This window comes from Indicator indicator, chromosome 31 (assembly GCF_027791375.1).
Source record: "Indicator indicator isolate 239-I01 chromosome 31, UM_Iind_1.1, whole genome shotgun sequence".
Classification (NCBI taxonomy): Eukaryota; Metazoa; Chordata; class Aves; order Piciformes; family Indicatoridae; genus Indicator; species Indicator indicator.
Window position 1 is genome coordinate 4099117 of NC_072040.1, and position 18063 is coordinate 4117179.

Here is an 18063-nt window from a genome sequence, read left to right on the forward strand (position 1 = left end):
TGTAGAGAAACAGCAACAAAAAAATTCCTACTCTAAGTTTTCTTTCAATTTGGGCTTAAAATTTAATGCTTAAAGCCACCAACTATCTGTTGGCCCTCCCAAACCCAGTTCTGTCAACACCTTCAAGGGATCCTTCATCTGCTGTGAGCTTTGCTCACTCTTGTCTGTCTGGTCATTTATGAGGTAGCTAAATCAATTTTTGAAGATTTAAGCAGTATTGGTCATCTACCCAGAGGACAAAGAAGGCGTTGTAGAAGATGGCAAACTAGATTTTTATCTGTAAAATACCATTTTTGGCCTTGGTAATTCTCCCTCTAAGTTCAGCAAAATAGTGCTTCAGGGTACAAGATTTCACTTTACGTGCAAGCTTTAATTTCATGGTTTAGAGAGTTGGGCAGTGAAATAATCCACTGAGGAAACAGCAGAGCACTCCTCAGGAATTTCCTTGGGGAAGGTAGCATGCGTCAGCCCTTGGAAAGAACTTCCCTTGGAACGGTGATACTTTAAAACCCCCAGAGAATTGCATAGTTTGAAAAAGAGACAATATATTTTGATTTTTGTACAGCTTTGTTAATAGATACTGTAGTAGTTATCATCATAACACAGCCAGTTCCAACATCATTTCTTCACAGTTTAGCCAAACTTTATGCTAGAGCACAAACATCTTTCTTGGAAGATGCATTGTGGAATACAGCAAATGAGGGAAATTGCTCTTGTCTACCTTGACAGAAGTGGTGGCCTTCAGAAATTCGTGCAGGATTGCAGAAAATACAATGGTATTACTCACTCAGATCTTCTGTCACATTGATAAGTACTGGTCCACAACCTGTTACTTTTATTTAGGATGATTTTTGCTCCTCCAGACTCCAAACAAAGTTATGCTGTTTACCGTTTCACCATCTCAATAAACCCCTCTGATATTGCTGAATTAGATGCAGCTCTTGGAAACTACGTCCTTCATCATCCCATCCAAGCTGCACAGATTTTTCAGTCAGTGAGTATACAGTGATCCACAAGAGTAGACAGAAACACATCTCCTGTCTTTCAGCTAGGTTCTCCATTCTAAAAGGAAGCTATTTTTCAATCACAGGTCTGCTTCATAGCTATTAAGACATTATCATTAATTGAACAATTGCAGACAGAGGCCCAGGTGAGTCTGCATTCTTGCCATTTAGATCTTAACTCTTTTAAGTATGGTGAAGTAGTAAATATTTTTGCATTAACTTTTGCCTTTGTAGTAGAATTTGTAATTAAAAACAGCTCTCGGTCTCACCCAAACATGTATTGCATGAATTCAGAGGTAATTAATAGAAACCTAGTAATTTATACTTCATGCTTTTGGGGATTTTTTTTTTGCTAATAGCTCTTTCACATGTGTTTGTCCTTGTAAGCAAAGCAGTCTTAAGGACATTAAAAGCATGAAGATATTGATTTGTGTCTCCTGTCAGATCAGCATCCTGCTGAAACCAACACATTTGCCACCTTTACCGAGCTACATTCTGAGCCTTTCTGAATTTCCCCTGAACTACACATCCCAGAGATTTTACATGGCTGAAGGAATTGCAATCGCAATGGGAACTGTAACAAAATACACACAGGGAGCAAGATTCCTTTGTTCTGAGGAGACCTGTCCCTTTTCTGAAGGTACTTAAAGAATCCATACTATCTCCAAAGCTTTTCAATAATTGTGAATAACTGAACAGAGCTTTTAAAGGCATTTTTCTACGCATCATTTCTGTAATGGATGCAGCATGATTACTTTTAAATTAATGGAAAGCAGTGGAGCTTCCCCCCTGGTTGCTCAGTGTCATTAAATGTTTTAGGAGCATAGCTATGCCAGCAATCCATTTTCCTACTGCTGAAGACGGTTGATGTGAGAAGAGAGACATTGCCAATATAGTTTCTTAAATTACCTGAAAGGAAAAAAATATCTAAACTAGCAGAATACTTTTTTCCTGGAAACTGTTTCTATAAAGGCAGCACACAATGGTATGTTGAAGTGACTGGAAAAGGCTTCTAGCACAGAGCAGGTATGCTTTAAGGAGCAGCTGGCTTCTGTGGAACTACTTCTGAGTAGCTGCTTGAGTCGTTGCAGGGTTAGGCCTTAAGAACTTTTAAGGCTGTTTTATCTTCTTCCTGTAACAGAGACCAGAAATTTATCAAAGAGAAATGAAATCCCCAAGCTCGGAGGCTGCAGAATAGATCACAGCCATGTCTTTATGAGGGCACGTACCTCTAGGCATGAATATCCACATCCCCTCTCATCTCCAGGCCAGGCAGAAGCAGCCAGGCCAAGTGTTCCACCTGGTAATGTGCAGTGGGAAATCCTGCTGTCTTCTGGTGGCCCTAATATAAATTACACAGAGCATGTGGGAGCAGTGTGTGACTGCTCAGCTGGAGACACACAGAATAAAGGGGGAATATGTCACTGTCCCATTAGTTAACCACTTCTTCATGGGGAACTTCAAATGAAAGTCATGTCCTCATGCCAAACATTTGGTAAATTCTTCCCCCCCCCCTTTTTTTTTTTTTTTTTTTTTAGGGTTTAGGTACATAAGGGTGCACCTGCCTGGAGCTACAGAATCTGCCACAGTGAGGAATGATTTCGTGTGCTGTTTGTGTTCTTCGCCACTGCAGGAAGACATGAAATTTAGAGTCCTTGGTGGTAGGATCTGTGTGGTTCTATTTTGAGATCTGGTGGCAGGGTCGGCATAGCTTTAATTTTAGATCTGTTACTTTCCTACTTGTTACACAGTAACCAAAGTGGTTAAGAGGGGAAAGCCCCAGAACACAGCAATCCTTTTAAAAATAACTCCCCCAGCCCTGTGCTGTTTTCAGAACTAACCTTTTCTCTGCCTTTATTTTGAAAGACAAACAAATAGTTGAAATGATTGATGCAAAAGTTCTTACTGCTCTGAAGGGATATTCCAATGATCAGTCACACTTCAGGATTCAGACATTTACAGTTTTCTTGAGAGGTAAGTGGAATTTGGGAGTTCTGTCAAAAAGCTTTAGAGCTGAACTGTTATAACCTCTTGCATTGTCCTTATAGATCTATTTCTCTGGATAAAATGCTAAAAGCCATCATGTTCAGTGCAGTTCTTCAATAAAATTGGGGAAAAAATATAAAGCTAGCTAGGAAACTAAACAGTATGCACAGGATTGAAGAGCGCACATGGCAAAGCAGTTTTATACTTTCATGGAAATGAAGAGCCCTGGGCAGCTCTGCAGTGACCCATTCTAACTGCACCTTGTTTTTCCCTTTCTGCTTCCTTTGGTTAAAGTCTTTCATACCAACTTCATGCATTTTAAACATCCTTCCCTCCATCCAGCTGTTTCCACATCCCATCAGGATTTTTGGCTTCCACACCCACTACCCTCCACTGCCAACATTAAATGATTTCTAATAGGAATATTTAACTAAAATCACAACCAACATATTTCCATTCATTTTCTTAAAAAGCAGTTCCAAAGGCCTGTGGAATTAGGGTTCATTTCTTGAGAACTGCAGTTAGAAATAGCTAATAATAATAACAAATTTATAAACCAGAATCTAGAGGGGAGGTACTTGATTTTACGCCATTATGGTGAACCTGGCCTGGCATCCAGCTGTTGTTTTCTGCAGTGAAAGAATAAAATGGAACTGTTCACAACGTGAGGTGTCCTGACTGTCTTTAAAACTGGTTTAATGCCCCAGGACCTCTGTAGGTTCCTCACTACCCGCCACCATTTTAACTTCTAGATGAGTTGGCCAACAAAATGAAAATAGGAAACCAGTACAAGATCATAGGAATCCCAGCTTGTGTGCAGAACGGCTTGCAGGTGACAGCATGCATAGAAGTCAACAGTGTACAGCTCTGTAAGCCAAGGGGTAAGGAAGCTCCATTAAATATTGACTGAAAGAAAGCCTTCTAAAGGAGAATCTTGAGAATTGGTCTTTCTGTGATCTAGAGACCCAGATTACAAAACCACTCTGGGGCCTCTCTGTCTGAAATGGATATTACTGTTACTGGAGACTATCTTCTGTTGCCCACTTTCCATGCACTGAGAAACCACAGAATTTTTTACTGCAGTCCTTCAACTTTTCCTGCCAGTCCTGCCCAAAGGGACTTTGAAATCTTACATTAAATGAACCTGGTATTTCAGTTATTCCTTCCTTAACAGTTTCAGCAGGTCATGTCTACTACCTTTAGTAGTAAAATTGTCAGGTGTCTACACCCTAAATTTGTGCTTAACACAAACTTCTTTTAAGTTTTGTCTCAAGACTAGAATCTTGATTTGTTCTAATGTACCTGCAGAGCTCTCCTGTGAAGTGTCTTAATCTGCATGTTGTCTTCATTAGGTCCCTCTTTTGTCAGTGACAGTTTCAAGCATCTGCTCTGGCTGACTTCAGGTTCCTGCTGGAGCTTTTCTGCTGTCCTTGCCAGTGTCTTTGCCTCTCAAGTTGTTCCTCCAGGCACTTACAACACTGTGAAGCTCACCATACTGCTGAGCCTAGTGCAGACATGTGAAAAAGACAATGCAGATTACCTGGATCTGTTGATTGTGACAAGTGACATGCTAGTAATTGATAGGTAAAGAGATGCCTTATTTTTCACATAAATGAGAATTAAAACCAGGAGATTTTAAAATATAATACAATCTGTCTTACAGGAAAAGCTACAGATTGCATTTTAAAAATAATATTCAGGGCTCTTTACTACAAATACCCAGTTTTTATCCCTGGGACAGTTTTATTTATATCAAGTGATAAATCTAGATCAGAACTTCACTAACAATGAACCCCTTTAACACTTTGGTAGTTATCTCAGCAGTAACACCAGCACTGCTTAGCAGAGCTCCAACAAAATGTTGTTCTAACATCAGAACTGCAGCCTGTCCCAGAAGCTGCTAATGACAAAAGAAAAGGCTCTGCTTGTCCAATCTTCTGTTAACTTTCTATCACTGTTTCCCAGCTCTCAGCACTTTCAGTTAATAAGCAGTGTGTAAATACTAAAATTTTTATCACTCACATGTGATAAGGTATCTGATAAGGTATCAAAAGTCTTGCACATCTTCATGCATAGGTTATAAATCCAGCTGTTGGTGCCTTTTTGGTTCAGTCGTAGTACATGGAGAGGCATTCTGAAGTAGTAAGCATAGTGTGAAGCTTTGCAAAAGTCACAGTTTCTGACAGTGATTTAATCCTCCAGGCTTCTGAATTACAGCATCTGCCTCCTGCCTCGTGGCATACGGCACCCACCATCAAGTGACATCTTCCCTTCTGTGTGCAAAGACAAGCACGGGACTGGAGGTGCCAGCATCCAGGCCAGCAGTGCTCTGCTGGCCCAGGGTGGTGTCTGTTACATAGGAGACCTGTCCTCATACAGAAAGGATAAACTGGAACTTCTGCAGGCTGGTAATCTCACACCTAACACCAGATGAGGGGACAGAACATAGCTGGGTTGGTCCCCAGCTTATATGAGAATCTAAGTTACTTTTCATGAGTGTGTAAGAACGAAGCCAAGGTCCTGTAAGCTGATATTTGCCACAGAGCTCTAATTATTGTCACAATTCAGTGAACACCTAAATGGTGACTGGCTTCAGGTAGTGTGTGAGACTACAATTTGTAGCAGAACTAAAGATGTAACTGATTTGTCTTGTCCTGTCCTAGTGCTAGAGAGCAGAAGCACAACAGTGTTCATTCCTGGGAAGAAGTATGGAGAAGAGGCTGACCAGCAAATTACTATCCCAGTTCAGACCAATTTTTGGTCTTTCGTGGAATCTTCCTCCAAGAAGCACATCCCAAAGGATAACTTGTTCCTTGGACAGATGGTAAAGCACACACCTCATGAGCAGCACCCCTGCTGCAGCAGTCACTTGTTTGTGGTTACTTCAACTTGGAATAATGGAAGCAATTCGATTTGTTAGTATTGCCCCAAAAGTCACAACTTCAGTGACTTTAAATCAAGCTGCTTTCCCCAAAGAGGGATCATTTTCTTCAAAACAGCTTTTGGCAATTACTGCTGAACCAGTTTGACTGCATCTATGACAGACAGTTCATGAGGCAGTCTTGCAGGACTCAGTGTCTCTGGCTGCTGAATATTTCTGCCATGGTTCTGCAAGTCCAAAGCCCAAAATAATAATTTTTTTTTCCCCTCTGGGTCTTCTCTTTAGGACATAAGTTTGGTTCCATCTAACCTTGTAGATGGTTTTGGGCTTTTGATACACGATGAGTTTTCTCTGTGTCAAGTGTCTGCTGCTCTTGTGCACCATACTCTGAAGAGAGCCATGAATCCTGGAGCCATGCTGTACAAAGTCTCACAGCAGTTCAGAACACAGGACTATGAGGAGGTAACAGGCAGCACCCCAGCAGCTGCACATATGGCACACTTGGGAAGGTCATACTGCTCTGGCATCAGGAGGTTCTCTGCAACACCCACTTCTGTTCTCACTTTGCCATCAGTAGTAAAAGTTAATATTCCACTCTAAACGCAGTATTCTCTAGGAGCATTGACAGATGATTCTGATTAGCATCTGAGATCTACCTCTACACATAGCTGAGTGCTGACAGCTGTCTTTTACTGGTAGAAAATACTGTCCAAATGATACCCCTGTGCCACTGCTGTGTTAAAAGGTGTGGAAAATGTAAGCTCTTTGTTTTAAATGTTTGACTGGAAAAATATCTTCCCTTCTCTAGTTTATTTTGTTTGCTAAGAATCTTCAAGTGGAACTGAGTCCAGAAGCAGAAAACCTCATTCAGGGCTATTACCTTGCCAGTCGCAGAGTGAGGAGAAATTCTATCCGTGGAGCCACCTTATCAGCATCTGCACTGAAAGTTCTGTATGTCCTGCTCTGCACAGCAAACAGCTGCTTGTCAAATTGAAATTGTGCTATCCTGCTCAAGAGCTTCATAAACAGAAGCCTAGACAAGACTCATTAAGTTTTAAAAAGTTCAAGTGTAATGAATCTTACCATTTAAAGATTTACAATTTAATTTACCTTTTAGAATTATTCATTGATGGTGCAAAAAAAAAAAAAGGTAGTTTAAAAGAACTCTGCCAGGCAAAAAATAATTTAAAAATCACTATTAAGGCTACCTAGAAAAAATATTGGATTTAAGTTACACAGCTTTGTATTATCCAACAAAAAAGCACTAACAACAGACAATGCACCAAGGTCCACTGCTCAGTGTCTGTGGGAGATTTACAAGTATGGAAACCCCCACTCCAGTGTGAGCTCTGGATTTAAAGAAACCAAATTCCATACAGAATTCCATACTGCATTTACATCTGCAGTGTTCCCTTTCTGACATGCTTATGTTCATCTCTAGGATTTCACTGTCTAAGGCTCACACTAAGCTCAGTCTGAGAAGGAAGGTTCTTGAGGAAGATGCATTGATTGCCATCTTGTTACTGGAGTCATCTCTTACCCTCAAACATGGTAAGTAACAGACCTCAGCCTTCACTCGTGGGTACCTTGTGTTCATATTTTGTCAGTCTAACAAGTGACTGTCAGTTGATTGCAGTAATAGTTCATCTCCAATCTAAGTCCCCTGCTGAAGGCCAACAGAAGAAAATCAGCTGCCTTACCCACAAAGCCTCCATGCTGTTTGTAGATCGTTAGGCCAACACCAGGGCTCCATCCTTGCTGCTTGAGGCACTGCTCCTCTCACAGTGGTCCAGGTTAAGCTACAGGCAGATTTCCCTCTCTGGGGAACAAAGACAAGGGTTGGGGGTTTATTTTTCTAGAGTCACAATCTGGCAGCCAGGCAAGAATCATGATGCAACACTTACAGATGGTAGCATACAGGATTGTGTCACAGCTTTTGTCCTGACAACATCAAGCCTTCAGCACATCTCAGTTTCTCCTTTGTCCAGGCAAGTCTGCACTGTGCATAGCTCCAAATCCTGTCTTTCCCTGTGAGCTCAGCAACGAGAGCTCCCTGCACCAGAGGGACATGTACCTCATGCAGTGCTACCACCAGCTGCGCCAGTTCATTGCTGCCTACGGCCCAGGGATTCACCTCAGCACTAATGAGGAGTGACAGCTTCACACTGAGTCAAGCCTGAGGCCTCAGCTTTGGGATACTGCAGTTACTAGTTGTGTACTTCTGGAGTCTTTAGGATTTTAAGACAGTTCAGTGCTGGTTTTGCTAAGGAATAAAGTAAAGCTGACACGACTTACCTGAAAGTTCTGTGACCGTGCTGTCTGAAGTGATGTCTTCACCCTGGGAGGCCACAGCTTCAGACCAAAGCCACAGCATGGAACCACAACTCTTCTGGCTCCCACTGCTCATCCAGTGAAGTGGGGAGTGAAGCAGGGTTTTTAGTAAGACTACAACTCAACCAGGTATTATAGAATCTAATGTTTCATTTCAGCTACTTGCACTCTGCAGTTGCTCCTGTTGCTCCTTTTCAAATGCCTCACCCAGGGAGGGGTGTGTAGTTTCAAGTACATTAAAGCTGTTTTGCTGGTGGAAGGCAGCTTTCTGAAATTACTCATGCTCTAAGTTTGAAAAGGTATTAAAGTATCACCACACTGTTTGATATTCTCTGTCTTAATCACAGCAACACCATCCTAAATGCCAGTGTGCTCCTGCATGCTGAAACACCCCCACTACTTCTATATGACTGTCTACAGACCACAGGGGATAGCAACTCCACAGGAAAGGGAAAAAAGGTTAATTATTAGACAGCCTTGTAAGCAAGCAAAACCCCAAGATTTTATTCTTATCCAACACAGCCTTGACAAATAGAAAAGCTGCCACCAATAGCACTGTAAGCACTCATTTAGACAAGATAACAGAAGTGCATGTTTTAATCCTGACTATTCAGTTTGGGCCAATTTATTTGATACATTTCAATATTCATAGTAAGTTCTAGGAGGGTCCATAAGGCCACTTCTCTTCCTGGAGTGGCACTCACCTGAACTTCTTTTGAGGACGATTCACACCTTTTCAAACAGCCTTGCACCCAATCAAGCAGTGCTGAGGAGCTGGAATGGCCATGGCCAAGTGCATCACAACTCCACATTTCAGGCTGGTGTTTTCCAGCTAACAACAAAAAATAACAAAGATTTTTAAAAAAAATAAGTTTTGTGTATCCTTAATCAATCTTATACAAGGTTATTTACTTCACTGGCATCTCAGATTCAAAAATACTCATCAAAACCCAGTCAGATGGGTAAACGGCAAAGATTTCATCATCATGCCAGCAATCACTCCTGGAACAGACCTAACCAGAACCAGTGATTTGTGAAGAGTTCTGATGGGCCACGTTAGGAAAACGTGGCCTCAGAAAGAAACATTTTCTGCCAAAAGAGCACAACCTTTTATCCTAAGCTCTCCCCAGTTCCTCCCATGGCATTTTAAGGCAAAGATCACTAGACTAGTAGCAGCACAAGTGAAGGACAGCAGAGCCAGAAGTGCCCCTGAGTAACCGGTCACACCTCAGCTGAAGCACGTACAGCTGCAGGCAGCAGCAGAGGTGGCCAGCACAGCCCCTCCCCAGACAGCCCCACAGCTCACTGGAGTGTCACAGTTCAAACTAACTTACCCTCTCCAACACCCAGTGGATGGAGTCTGCTGCTAGGCTGGATGTGTGCACACAAGGCTGGAAGGCAGTGGAGAAGGTCAGCTGGCATCATGACATGTTTAAAAGAGTGGATACCATCAGAACTGCTGGTGGCAAACCAAACTGGTGCAAATTCACTCTAACTGGCATATCAGATACGAGATTGCTCATCACAAAATTCAGCTGGGTAAACGGCAAACAGTTATCATCATGATGCCAGCAGTCAGGGTTTTATCTGTGCCAGGACTGGTGTGGTTCTGTCCAGGATTCAGACACCAGGGGAATCCTCCCCTTTGGGCCCAAAAGCACAGGTCACCGAAAGCACAGGATTCAAGCCCCAGCTGCTTGAATCAAGCCAGCAGGGATGCTGTCGAAAACCCTGTTCCTCACTTGAGTCTCTTCTAGCTATCATAACTCCTCAAAGCAATATTCCTCTGGAAAGAGAGCACAGACACCGCTCTGCCGTTTAGGCGAGATGCGTTAGGACCGAGGGGCTGCTCCGGGGAAGCTGCGGCAGCACTCGAGCCCGGGTGGTTCTGACACTCCCGGGAAAGAAGAACCGGCACGCTGCTGCCGGAGGGCCCGCGGGCCCGCACGCCCGCCCCGGCGGCCCAACCTGCCGCTGCGATACCACAGCCAGATATGCACGGAACAACTCACACACCAGGGAGCTACCGGGCACCGGAGAGCCCGCGGCTCCGCTTACGGGAGCCCCACTGATGAACGCTATCTATAAGCAGCTCCCACAAACACCGGCCGGGTCCCGCAGCACAGGCTTGAACCGCCCCATCACCTACCCCAGGAACACGGCCGGGTGCAGCCCGATACCCCGGCGCGGCACATCCGCTCCCCACGGCCGCACGGTGCACAGAAAGGGCGAGCCCTTGGCGGGACACCGTTAAATAGGCAGCGCGACACTTCCCGACACCGCGCTTTACGGCGGGGCAGGGCCAGCACGCGCTCGGGCGTGGCTATGCGCGCACGCTCACGCGGGGGCCGCAGGTGCTGGCGCTGGTCGCGGTCCTGGTGCTGGCGGCGGCCCTGGGGCCGGTTCCGTTGCCTGGAGTGGCGGCAGCATGCTGGAGGTCGGCGCAGAGGAGCAGGAGGGGGTCAGCGCCCGCCCTGCCGGTGTCGCCTCCGCTTCCCGCCCTCGGGCCGCCTCAGCAGCGGTCTCCCCGAGACCCCTGGGATCCTTCCACAGCCGCGTCACGGTGCTTTGGCTGGAGGCGGGAGGAGAACCGGCGCCGGATTCCGGTAGGAGAACCCGCACTGAGTCTGACGAGCCGTGTGAACGGGAGCGCGGCAGAGCGGGCTGAGGGCAGGGGCGGGCGGGGGCTGAAGCCTGGGGTCCGCCTCCTGCTGCACCCTCCTGCACCCGGCAGCCAAGGCGCGGGTCGGGGGTTTGTGGGAGAGCTCCTGGGATGGCGGCTTCACGGAGAAGACTGAAGTTTATTAAGTGCACCCCTGTGCAAGGAAAAGAGTGCAGTGGCTGCAGAACATCGCCGCACTTGGTGTTCTCCCTACACCAGTTCATGTGCACAGTTCCTGTGTGCTTTGTTTTTATTGTCAGGCCACTGCTATAGACAGCAGCTCAGTGTTTGGCTTTGCCATTGCAATCTATCTGGGGTTTCACTTGATTTTTCCCCCGACTTGATGCTGTCTATTTACATGCAAAACCAGACTGAATTCTCCATGCTTCTGCATTGCTCCTGGGTATTTTATTGGTCTGAAGTGTAGCCTGTGTCTCACACCCTCATCTTCAAAGCAAAGCCTTCCTGGAAACCCTTGCTGTGCTGTCACTCTTCCACGTTACTCAACACCTTTACACCTCCTTCACATCACCTCCTTTCCTTTACTATTTAACAGAATCATCCTGTTAAAAGCTCAGGATGCTGCAGGGCTGGGGGATCCTGGACATTTGTCAGGGTGTGCTCAGCACCTCTGAAAGACATCTCAAATTTGAGACCGAAAAGAGATCGAAAGCAACAAAATTACTTTTTCATATATATGCATAAAGGTTGTTTTCACTAGTAGTGGTGTTTTCCTAGATGTCATTTTAAAACTTAACTCGTGAGGTCTTCAGAAAGACGTTACCAGAAATCCAGGTTCTTAGCATTAGAAATTGTCAGCCCTGCACAGTGAGAAACTGCCAGAGATCTTGCAGCTCAATAAAGACATGAAGCCCACAGAATGAGATTTAACAGCATGTTTACCTCAGCAGTAGCAGGCTACAGGAGCAGTACAGAGCTTACAGGATAGACACAGCTGTGTATTTAGCTTCAGCTTTTCTTGTCCAGCTACAGAAGATGCTTAAGTGAAAAATGTGCCATGAACAAGCCAGCTCCTGGGGCTGGTGTACTGCAGTGCAGGAACTTGCCAGCAGACCAGAGAATTGCACCATGGTGTCTGAGCAGACGAGGGGGACACTCACACGCATTTAAATCCCATAACATGCAACACAACCCATGGGTCCCCACCAGCAGAACTCAGTGTGCAGAGCAGCCTGGGGCTGTCCCTGCAGGACAGTTTTCAGCACACTCTCAGCAGAGGTGACCACACATCGATGTTCTCAGGAGCAGCCAAATGCACTGACAGTCACCCAGAGGACAAAGCCCTGACCTGGTGGTGGTGGTCAGTGAGATTTCCACCACCAGGTTCATGCAGTGAGGGAACCACATGCAGACCTTGGTTGTTGTTTTCATGTGGATGTCCATTGCTATTCTCAGACCTGCCCTTGGCTTTCCACCCCAACCTTGCTGCGCTGTGCTCAGCCAGCACTGCATCACCCCTTCCTGCTTCTCCACAGTGTACTGGGTCACCACCAGTCCCAGAAAGCATCAGGTGACCTGCTGTGTGGTGCCTGCCACTGCCTTCTCCTCAGTGTGCTCTAGATAGAAAGTGTTGAGATGTCACATTAACTTCATGAGGTATTAATGACATTTCACAATCAGTTCCTTCTGCCCTACAAACAGCACTCTAGGAATTACAGTCTGTCTGGAGATATGGGGCTTAACTTAAATATATAGAAGGTGTAATAAATAAGAATGTTTTCAAAGCTAGAAGGGAGGTTAGATTTGTGGAGCTGCTGAGGTCTCCCCTTGGTTCGCGCCGTCGCCGGGTGCCGAGGGAGTCAGGAACTGTCCTGTAGCTCCGATGTACAGCCTGGAGCGCATCGGCCACTTCTGCAGGGGGAGAGACAAGGGCAGTGCTGAGGCACCGGGGCCCTCAGCATTGCTTCAGCTGCTGGTGGAGCCACAGCAGCCCTGTGCGTGCAGCCCTTTGTGCTGCCCAGCCTCACAAGACCCAACCCCACACAGGGGCTGCTAAAAACTCTGTTAAAAGGCATCTAATGTCACTGCTGTTTGGTGGCCTCCAGCACTGACAGCTTCTTTTTCTTTGTCAGTGGTTTCAGATGGAACAGCTCATCTCTCCATTCACTGATCAGTGCATTGGGGTTAATGATTTATTCTTAGAGCTTGAGGTTCTTACCCCAGCAAACAGTCCTGTGGTGAGGGTGAGTGCAGCCCTTGCCCAACTCTTGGGAGGCAGCACTCAGCTCCAGTCTGTTGTGGTCAGTTCATTATTGGAAAGGTGGAGGTTTCCTGAGTGCAGAAATACCTGAAACTGACAGCACTGTGTTCATAAAGAAAGAGGCACTTTGGGCAGCAAGCTGGCACCTTCTCAGGGAGTAAGCAAAGAAATTTCTAAAAACTCAAGGGGTTTAACACTGCCATTGCCTCTCAGCTCTTCTACTTACAGACATAAAGCAGCAGCATGCTCTGGCTTGGCAAGCCTGGCCCATCTCATGCAGGAGTTTTATTCCAGGAGTGATGTTGTGAATTCATCACCAGACATCTGAGTTTAAAATCATTAGCTCTACTTCTTGTTCACACACAACTGCAGTTGGATATTTTACTCTCCTTGCTATTTGTGTTTCCCATGCTTGATGGATGAGTGTGGTTAAAGTCCTTATCTGCTCTGGTTGCCTCATATCCTGAATTTTAAGGGGTTTTTGTTTTGTTTTGGTTTGGTTTTTTTAGGCATGTACTACGATTTGTCTGTGACACTTTTGTTCCAGTGCCAACTGAAAAATTAATTCACTACCAGGAATATTAGAAAGCTTGGTTAGGTTCACAGACTCTTTACAAAACAAATACAGATAAATGGCACCTAAATAAGGTTATGAAAAATAACTTCTACATAAATCCGGCACTGCCATATTCCAGTAGCCTGGGAAATGTGCATCTGGATCATTTAACTGGGGCAATAACCATTTAAAAGCATTTTTCTGCCACAAGTAGTTGGCAGCTGGTAAGAAGTGCCATAGGAGACTTGTGTCCTGTTGCTCCAACCAAGGGAATGAACAGGACCTACTTAGAACTTGCTTTGAAATCCATCACTATTTTTTCCCGTTAAATTACAGCCCCATTTACACATCCATATGGATGTAAAGGTTTTGTGTTCTTAATGAGCCTGCTAATCATTTCACTGGCCACAGAACCTACTCTGACATGGTGCCTTCTGTAGTGACCAGTACTGTGAACAAGAAGCTCTCTGTGAATTAGTCACTTTATAGGAGCTGGAGATTGCTTCACAAATTAATCTTAATTAAATCATCCTGGTTTTCAAAAAAACCAAAAAACACCCCAGTGCTGTAACTCACTCCCTGAGAGCAGAGCCAAAGAAAACAGCCCGTGGTGTTGGAGTCCTGTCAGTCACTGGGCAATGCAGCTGAAACCTGTTTCCAGCCCCAGGTCCTCCTGAGAAGCCGTCCCCTGCGCGTCCCGTCTGCCCCGCCGCGATTTATTTTTGATGGAGGGAAGAGCATACAGCAAGTAGACAAAATGCATGCCTCAGAAAAGCACTTTCATAGAGGGGATTAACACATGGCCACTCATTAATGTCACCTTGCCTTCATGCCTCAGCAGGGGAGACAGTGCAAGTGCTGCCATGGCTGTGGTAGCTGCTTTCAGCCACACACATCCCCTGCGGCTGGCTCAAATGGGTTTGAGGGGAACACCAGGGCTGCCAGGCTGGTACCTCTCTGGAGCTGCCCTATGCCTTCAGTCCCAAGGGACTGCTGGAGGGACAAAGCCAGTGAGCTCCAGGACATTTCCTTCAGTAGCTTCAAATCTTTAGTTTCATCTAAGTACCTTTAACATCACTTGGGTTCTACATTAAGGGAAGGTCAGGTTGTTTGGGGCTCTGAGCAACCTGCTGTAGTTGCAGATGTCCCTGCTCACTGCAGGGGTGTTGGACTACATGACCTTTAAAGATCTCTCCCAACCCAGAAGGTCTTAGAGGAGTCCATGAGCTCTCCTACCTTGACAGGGTGCAGGTACCCATCCCCTCGGAGGGCACCCAAGCCCTCTCCCGGCGACTCTTCCTCATCCTGAAGGCTGCGAGTGAGGTGTGCGATGTAGGTGGTGGCCAGGAGCAGCACGTCCAGCTTGGAGAGCTTGGTGTCGGGTGGCACGGAGGGGAGAGTCTTCTGCAGCTCGAGGAAGGCGTGGCGCAGGGTTTGCACCCGGCTGCGCTCCCGAGCTGCGTTGGCAGCCGCCGGCCTGCCCGCAGGGGCCCCGGGCCGCTGCCCCACCGAGGGCAGGCAGGGACTGCTGCCGGCAGCAGAAGGCAGAAGGGCATCGGGCTCCTTGCCCTCGCCGCTCTCAGCTGCTTGCCCATGCTCCATCGGGGACTGCCCGGCAAGGAGGCTCCTGCAGCCAACAAGGGAAAGCTGAGTTGCTCGTCCACTTGCTGCTTGCAAGTCTGGTACCACGCAGGCACAGACACGGGTTAGACCTTCACAGAGACTGGCATCTGCTGTGGGAGTCTGGGACAGTGCTACACAGAGCACATTTTTGTGTCACTCGGAACCTAGAGATCCCTCTGAGGAGCCCAAGTAGCAGCGCTGAGCTGTGCTGCCACAGTGGTGCCTGCTGACAAGCAGCTGCAAATGAGGCTCAGCATGGGTTTTAAGACATTCTCTGATTTACAAGCTCTTGTCTGATTCGGGCTGTGGGCTGCCTGTGGATCTGCTGGTTAGCTGCAGTCTTATCTCAGCAGTGTCTAGGTGCTCAATGCTCTGTGGGTTACAGAAGAAAACTCCTGCTTGCAGGTGCAGCGGGGAGAGGAGCCACAGGCTAAGGGTGAGACTTGGCTCAGGATTTTCAAGGGCCAGCAACTGAATTCCCCTGACTCCCACCCCTCACATAACTCAGAAATGGCCATACTTATCCTTCTGCATTTTCAGACTTTAAAAGAATCTTGTAAATTGGATTTGGGTCATTGCGGGGCAAGAAAAGCTCTTGGAAACATCAAAAAGCTTCATTTCATCAAAGCTGAAAGTAACCACCACAAGGTCTTTGCCCAGATGTCAGAGGCAGTCAGCTCTGCCTTTGCCCAAACTCCCACTCCCCTAATTCCTGCAGTCCTACAGTAAAATGCCCCTCAACCCACACTCCCCAAACAGCAGCACTCCTCAGCTAGAGCAGTACCTGATCCTGCTGGTCTCAGTTGAGCAGCACTTCCAAGGGTCTCAGATCCTGGCTTTCACATGTGGGGAGCAGCCCAGCTAGACAGTAAGGGCAGGAAAAAAATCATTAAAACTTTCAATTTCATTTAAATACTGGATAATTAAAAAAAAAATGGAATTGACACATATAAAGAGGTGAAGATCTAAATACACACAAATGATCTAAATATACAAAAATGATCTAAATACATACAAATGATCTAAAAACACACAAATTCCAGCCACCTGCCAAAGTCCAACCAATGTCCCTCTGTGCCCAAGTCTGATCATGGCAAAACCCCGAGGACAAGGAAGCAAATCGAAGATTTCTAGCAGAGTCTTGAGGAAATGTTCCTGAGCAATCCTTTTGGCGGTGCTCTGATCAGATGGCAGTTAGCAGAGGTGACCACGTGGGATGTTTTGGTATGGTGCTCTTTATCTGGCTCACCATTTTCTGCTCTCTTAGACAGCACAGTTCAGACTGGAATTCTGTGTGAAAGACTGTGCACCAAAGGAAAAAGCTCATTGTTCTTTTTTTATTGTGATATTATGACCAATGTAACACATCCAATCACAATGAGCTTGTCTTGAGCGAGGGCTGGAAACTGGTCCTTAACTGGGCTGTTTAACTTAGGATAAAAAAGGTCCCCTGTGCTTTTTAACCCTGGCACTTTCTCATTAAGGCACATTGCATTTTAGTGGCAGAAAAAAATTATAATTGCTACAGGAAATCATGAAAGCTCAGCAGAAGAGTCTGTTGGTTTATGTTTCTCAGAAGGATTTTGCTTTTGCCATCCCATCGAAATGAGGGATTCTTCCCCAATCTCTGGAAAAGCCCAAATTATCCAGGGATGCAGACAGCCCGGGTCAGTATAAATCCCTGAAGCACAGGAGCAGGGCTGGTTACACTCAGTTTGAGTTTTGCCTGCTTGCTTTATAGGCAGAGAACTGGGATGACTTTGCGTGACATGCACTATACAAACACACCTACCTGAAAACCTCATTTCTTTGGGTACCACTTGGAGTTTCTGTTTTGGGAGCTTCACATAACAGCAGACAAAATGCTGGGCCTGGTGGAAAAAACAGCAACATTTCAGCTGTGGAAAGGAGAGATTTTGCTTGGAATTTCTTCACTGTCAGGTTTCCCATCAACCAACCAAGATCTCTGCAAACTTCGAACTCACCCAAACTTGGAACTCACCCGCACCTCGGGGTCCCAAAACTGTGGTTGAAAACGCAACTATGTAAAACGTGTTAGGGCAACAGCCTGTTTCCAGCAGCCTCCTCTACAATGTTAAAAGAAGGAGGTTTGGTTTTCAAGCTATCTGGTGAGATGACCACAGCAAAGAGCACAAGGCTCATCCAAGTCCCGTATTCTGTGTGGATGAAGTGGTGATGAAGGGACCTGCCCACAGGGGCAAGGGAAGAATGGCAAAGGCCAGAGCAGAGTTCCCAGGCTGGAGAAAAATAGGTGTGAACTGGAGGTGAACTTGCCCACAGCCGAGCCGCTTGTTCCTGGAGGAAAATCAGGAACCTCTGTTATTTTGCATGTTTTTTCGAGTGTCCCTGTTCTGTGCACAGCTCCAGGAGCAGTTCAGGAGAACGATTCTCCGGAGCGGTGGATCAGGAGCTTTCTGGTGATGTGAGAAGGCGACCCCGGGGTTGCGGTGAACCCCCGGAGGCTCCATAGCGATGCGGGATGGCGGCTGCTGCCCCTCCGTCCCGTCCCGCACCCCCGGCTCCTCGCCGCCACCCGCGGGGACCCCGCTCTCCCGGCCTGGGGATAAACTTACCGGAGCGGCTCTGCCCGGCGCAGCCCACTCCCGTTCCCGGCCGGTCGCTTATAGCCGGCGCGGCCGGTGGGTGGGTGCGGCGGGGCCGGGTCGCACCTGCCCGCAGGGCCCCCCCGCCAGCCCGGGCGGCACCGACCGCCCCTTCCCGGGCGGGTGGGTCATTAATCACGGAGCTGTCGCGGGAGGCATCGCCTCACGATCCCCC

General features: G+C 46.7%; 2 protein-coding genes and 2 non-coding genes across 4 annotated transcripts; 1 reads left to right on the top strand and 3 right to left on the bottom strand.

The window, feature by feature from the left end:
* Nucleotides 1-591: 591 nt before the first annotated feature.
* MCMDC2 (minichromosome maintenance domain containing 2) lies at nucleotides 592-8026 on the top strand. The gene is made up of 14 exons (XM_054394708.1): nucleotides 592-776; nucleotides 864-994; nucleotides 1091-1150; nucleotides 1449-1644; nucleotides 2543-2665; nucleotides 2871-2978; nucleotides 3743-3871; nucleotides 4343-4574; nucleotides 5193-5398; nucleotides 5654-5814; nucleotides 6157-6333; nucleotides 6680-6822; nucleotides 7313-7422; nucleotides 7860-8026. Exons 1-14 carry the CDS (start codon nucleotides 647-649, stop codon nucleotides 8024-8026), a joined length of 2073 nt encoding a protein of 690 aa, XP_054250683.1. The 5' UTR covers nucleotides 592-646.
* Nucleotides 8027-9117: 1091 nt separating this feature from the next.
* LOC128977272 (small nucleolar RNA SNORD87) lies at nucleotides 9118-9196 on the bottom strand. Its single transcript, XR_008489414.1, has one exon. It is a non-coding gene; the product is annotated as a small nucleolar RNA SNORD87 (small nucleolar RNA).
* A 500-nt stretch (nucleotides 9197-9696) lies between these two features.
* LOC128977273 (small nucleolar RNA SNORD87) lies at nucleotides 9697-9775 on the bottom strand. Its single transcript, XR_008489415.1, has one exon. It is a non-coding gene; the product is annotated as a small nucleolar RNA SNORD87 (small nucleolar RNA).
* Nucleotides 9776-12622: 2847 nt separating this feature from the next.
* TCF24 (transcription factor 24) lies at nucleotides 12623-17753 on the bottom strand. The gene is made up of 4 exons (XM_054394651.1): nucleotides 17670-17753; nucleotides 17250-17287; nucleotides 14878-15268; nucleotides 12623-12736 (listed from the first exon to the last, which is right to left on the bottom strand). Exons 1-4 carry the CDS (start codon nucleotides 17751-17753, stop codon nucleotides 12623-12625), a joined length of 627 nt encoding a protein of 208 aa, XP_054250626.1.
* Between the last annotated feature and the right edge of the window lie 310 nt (nucleotides 17754-18063).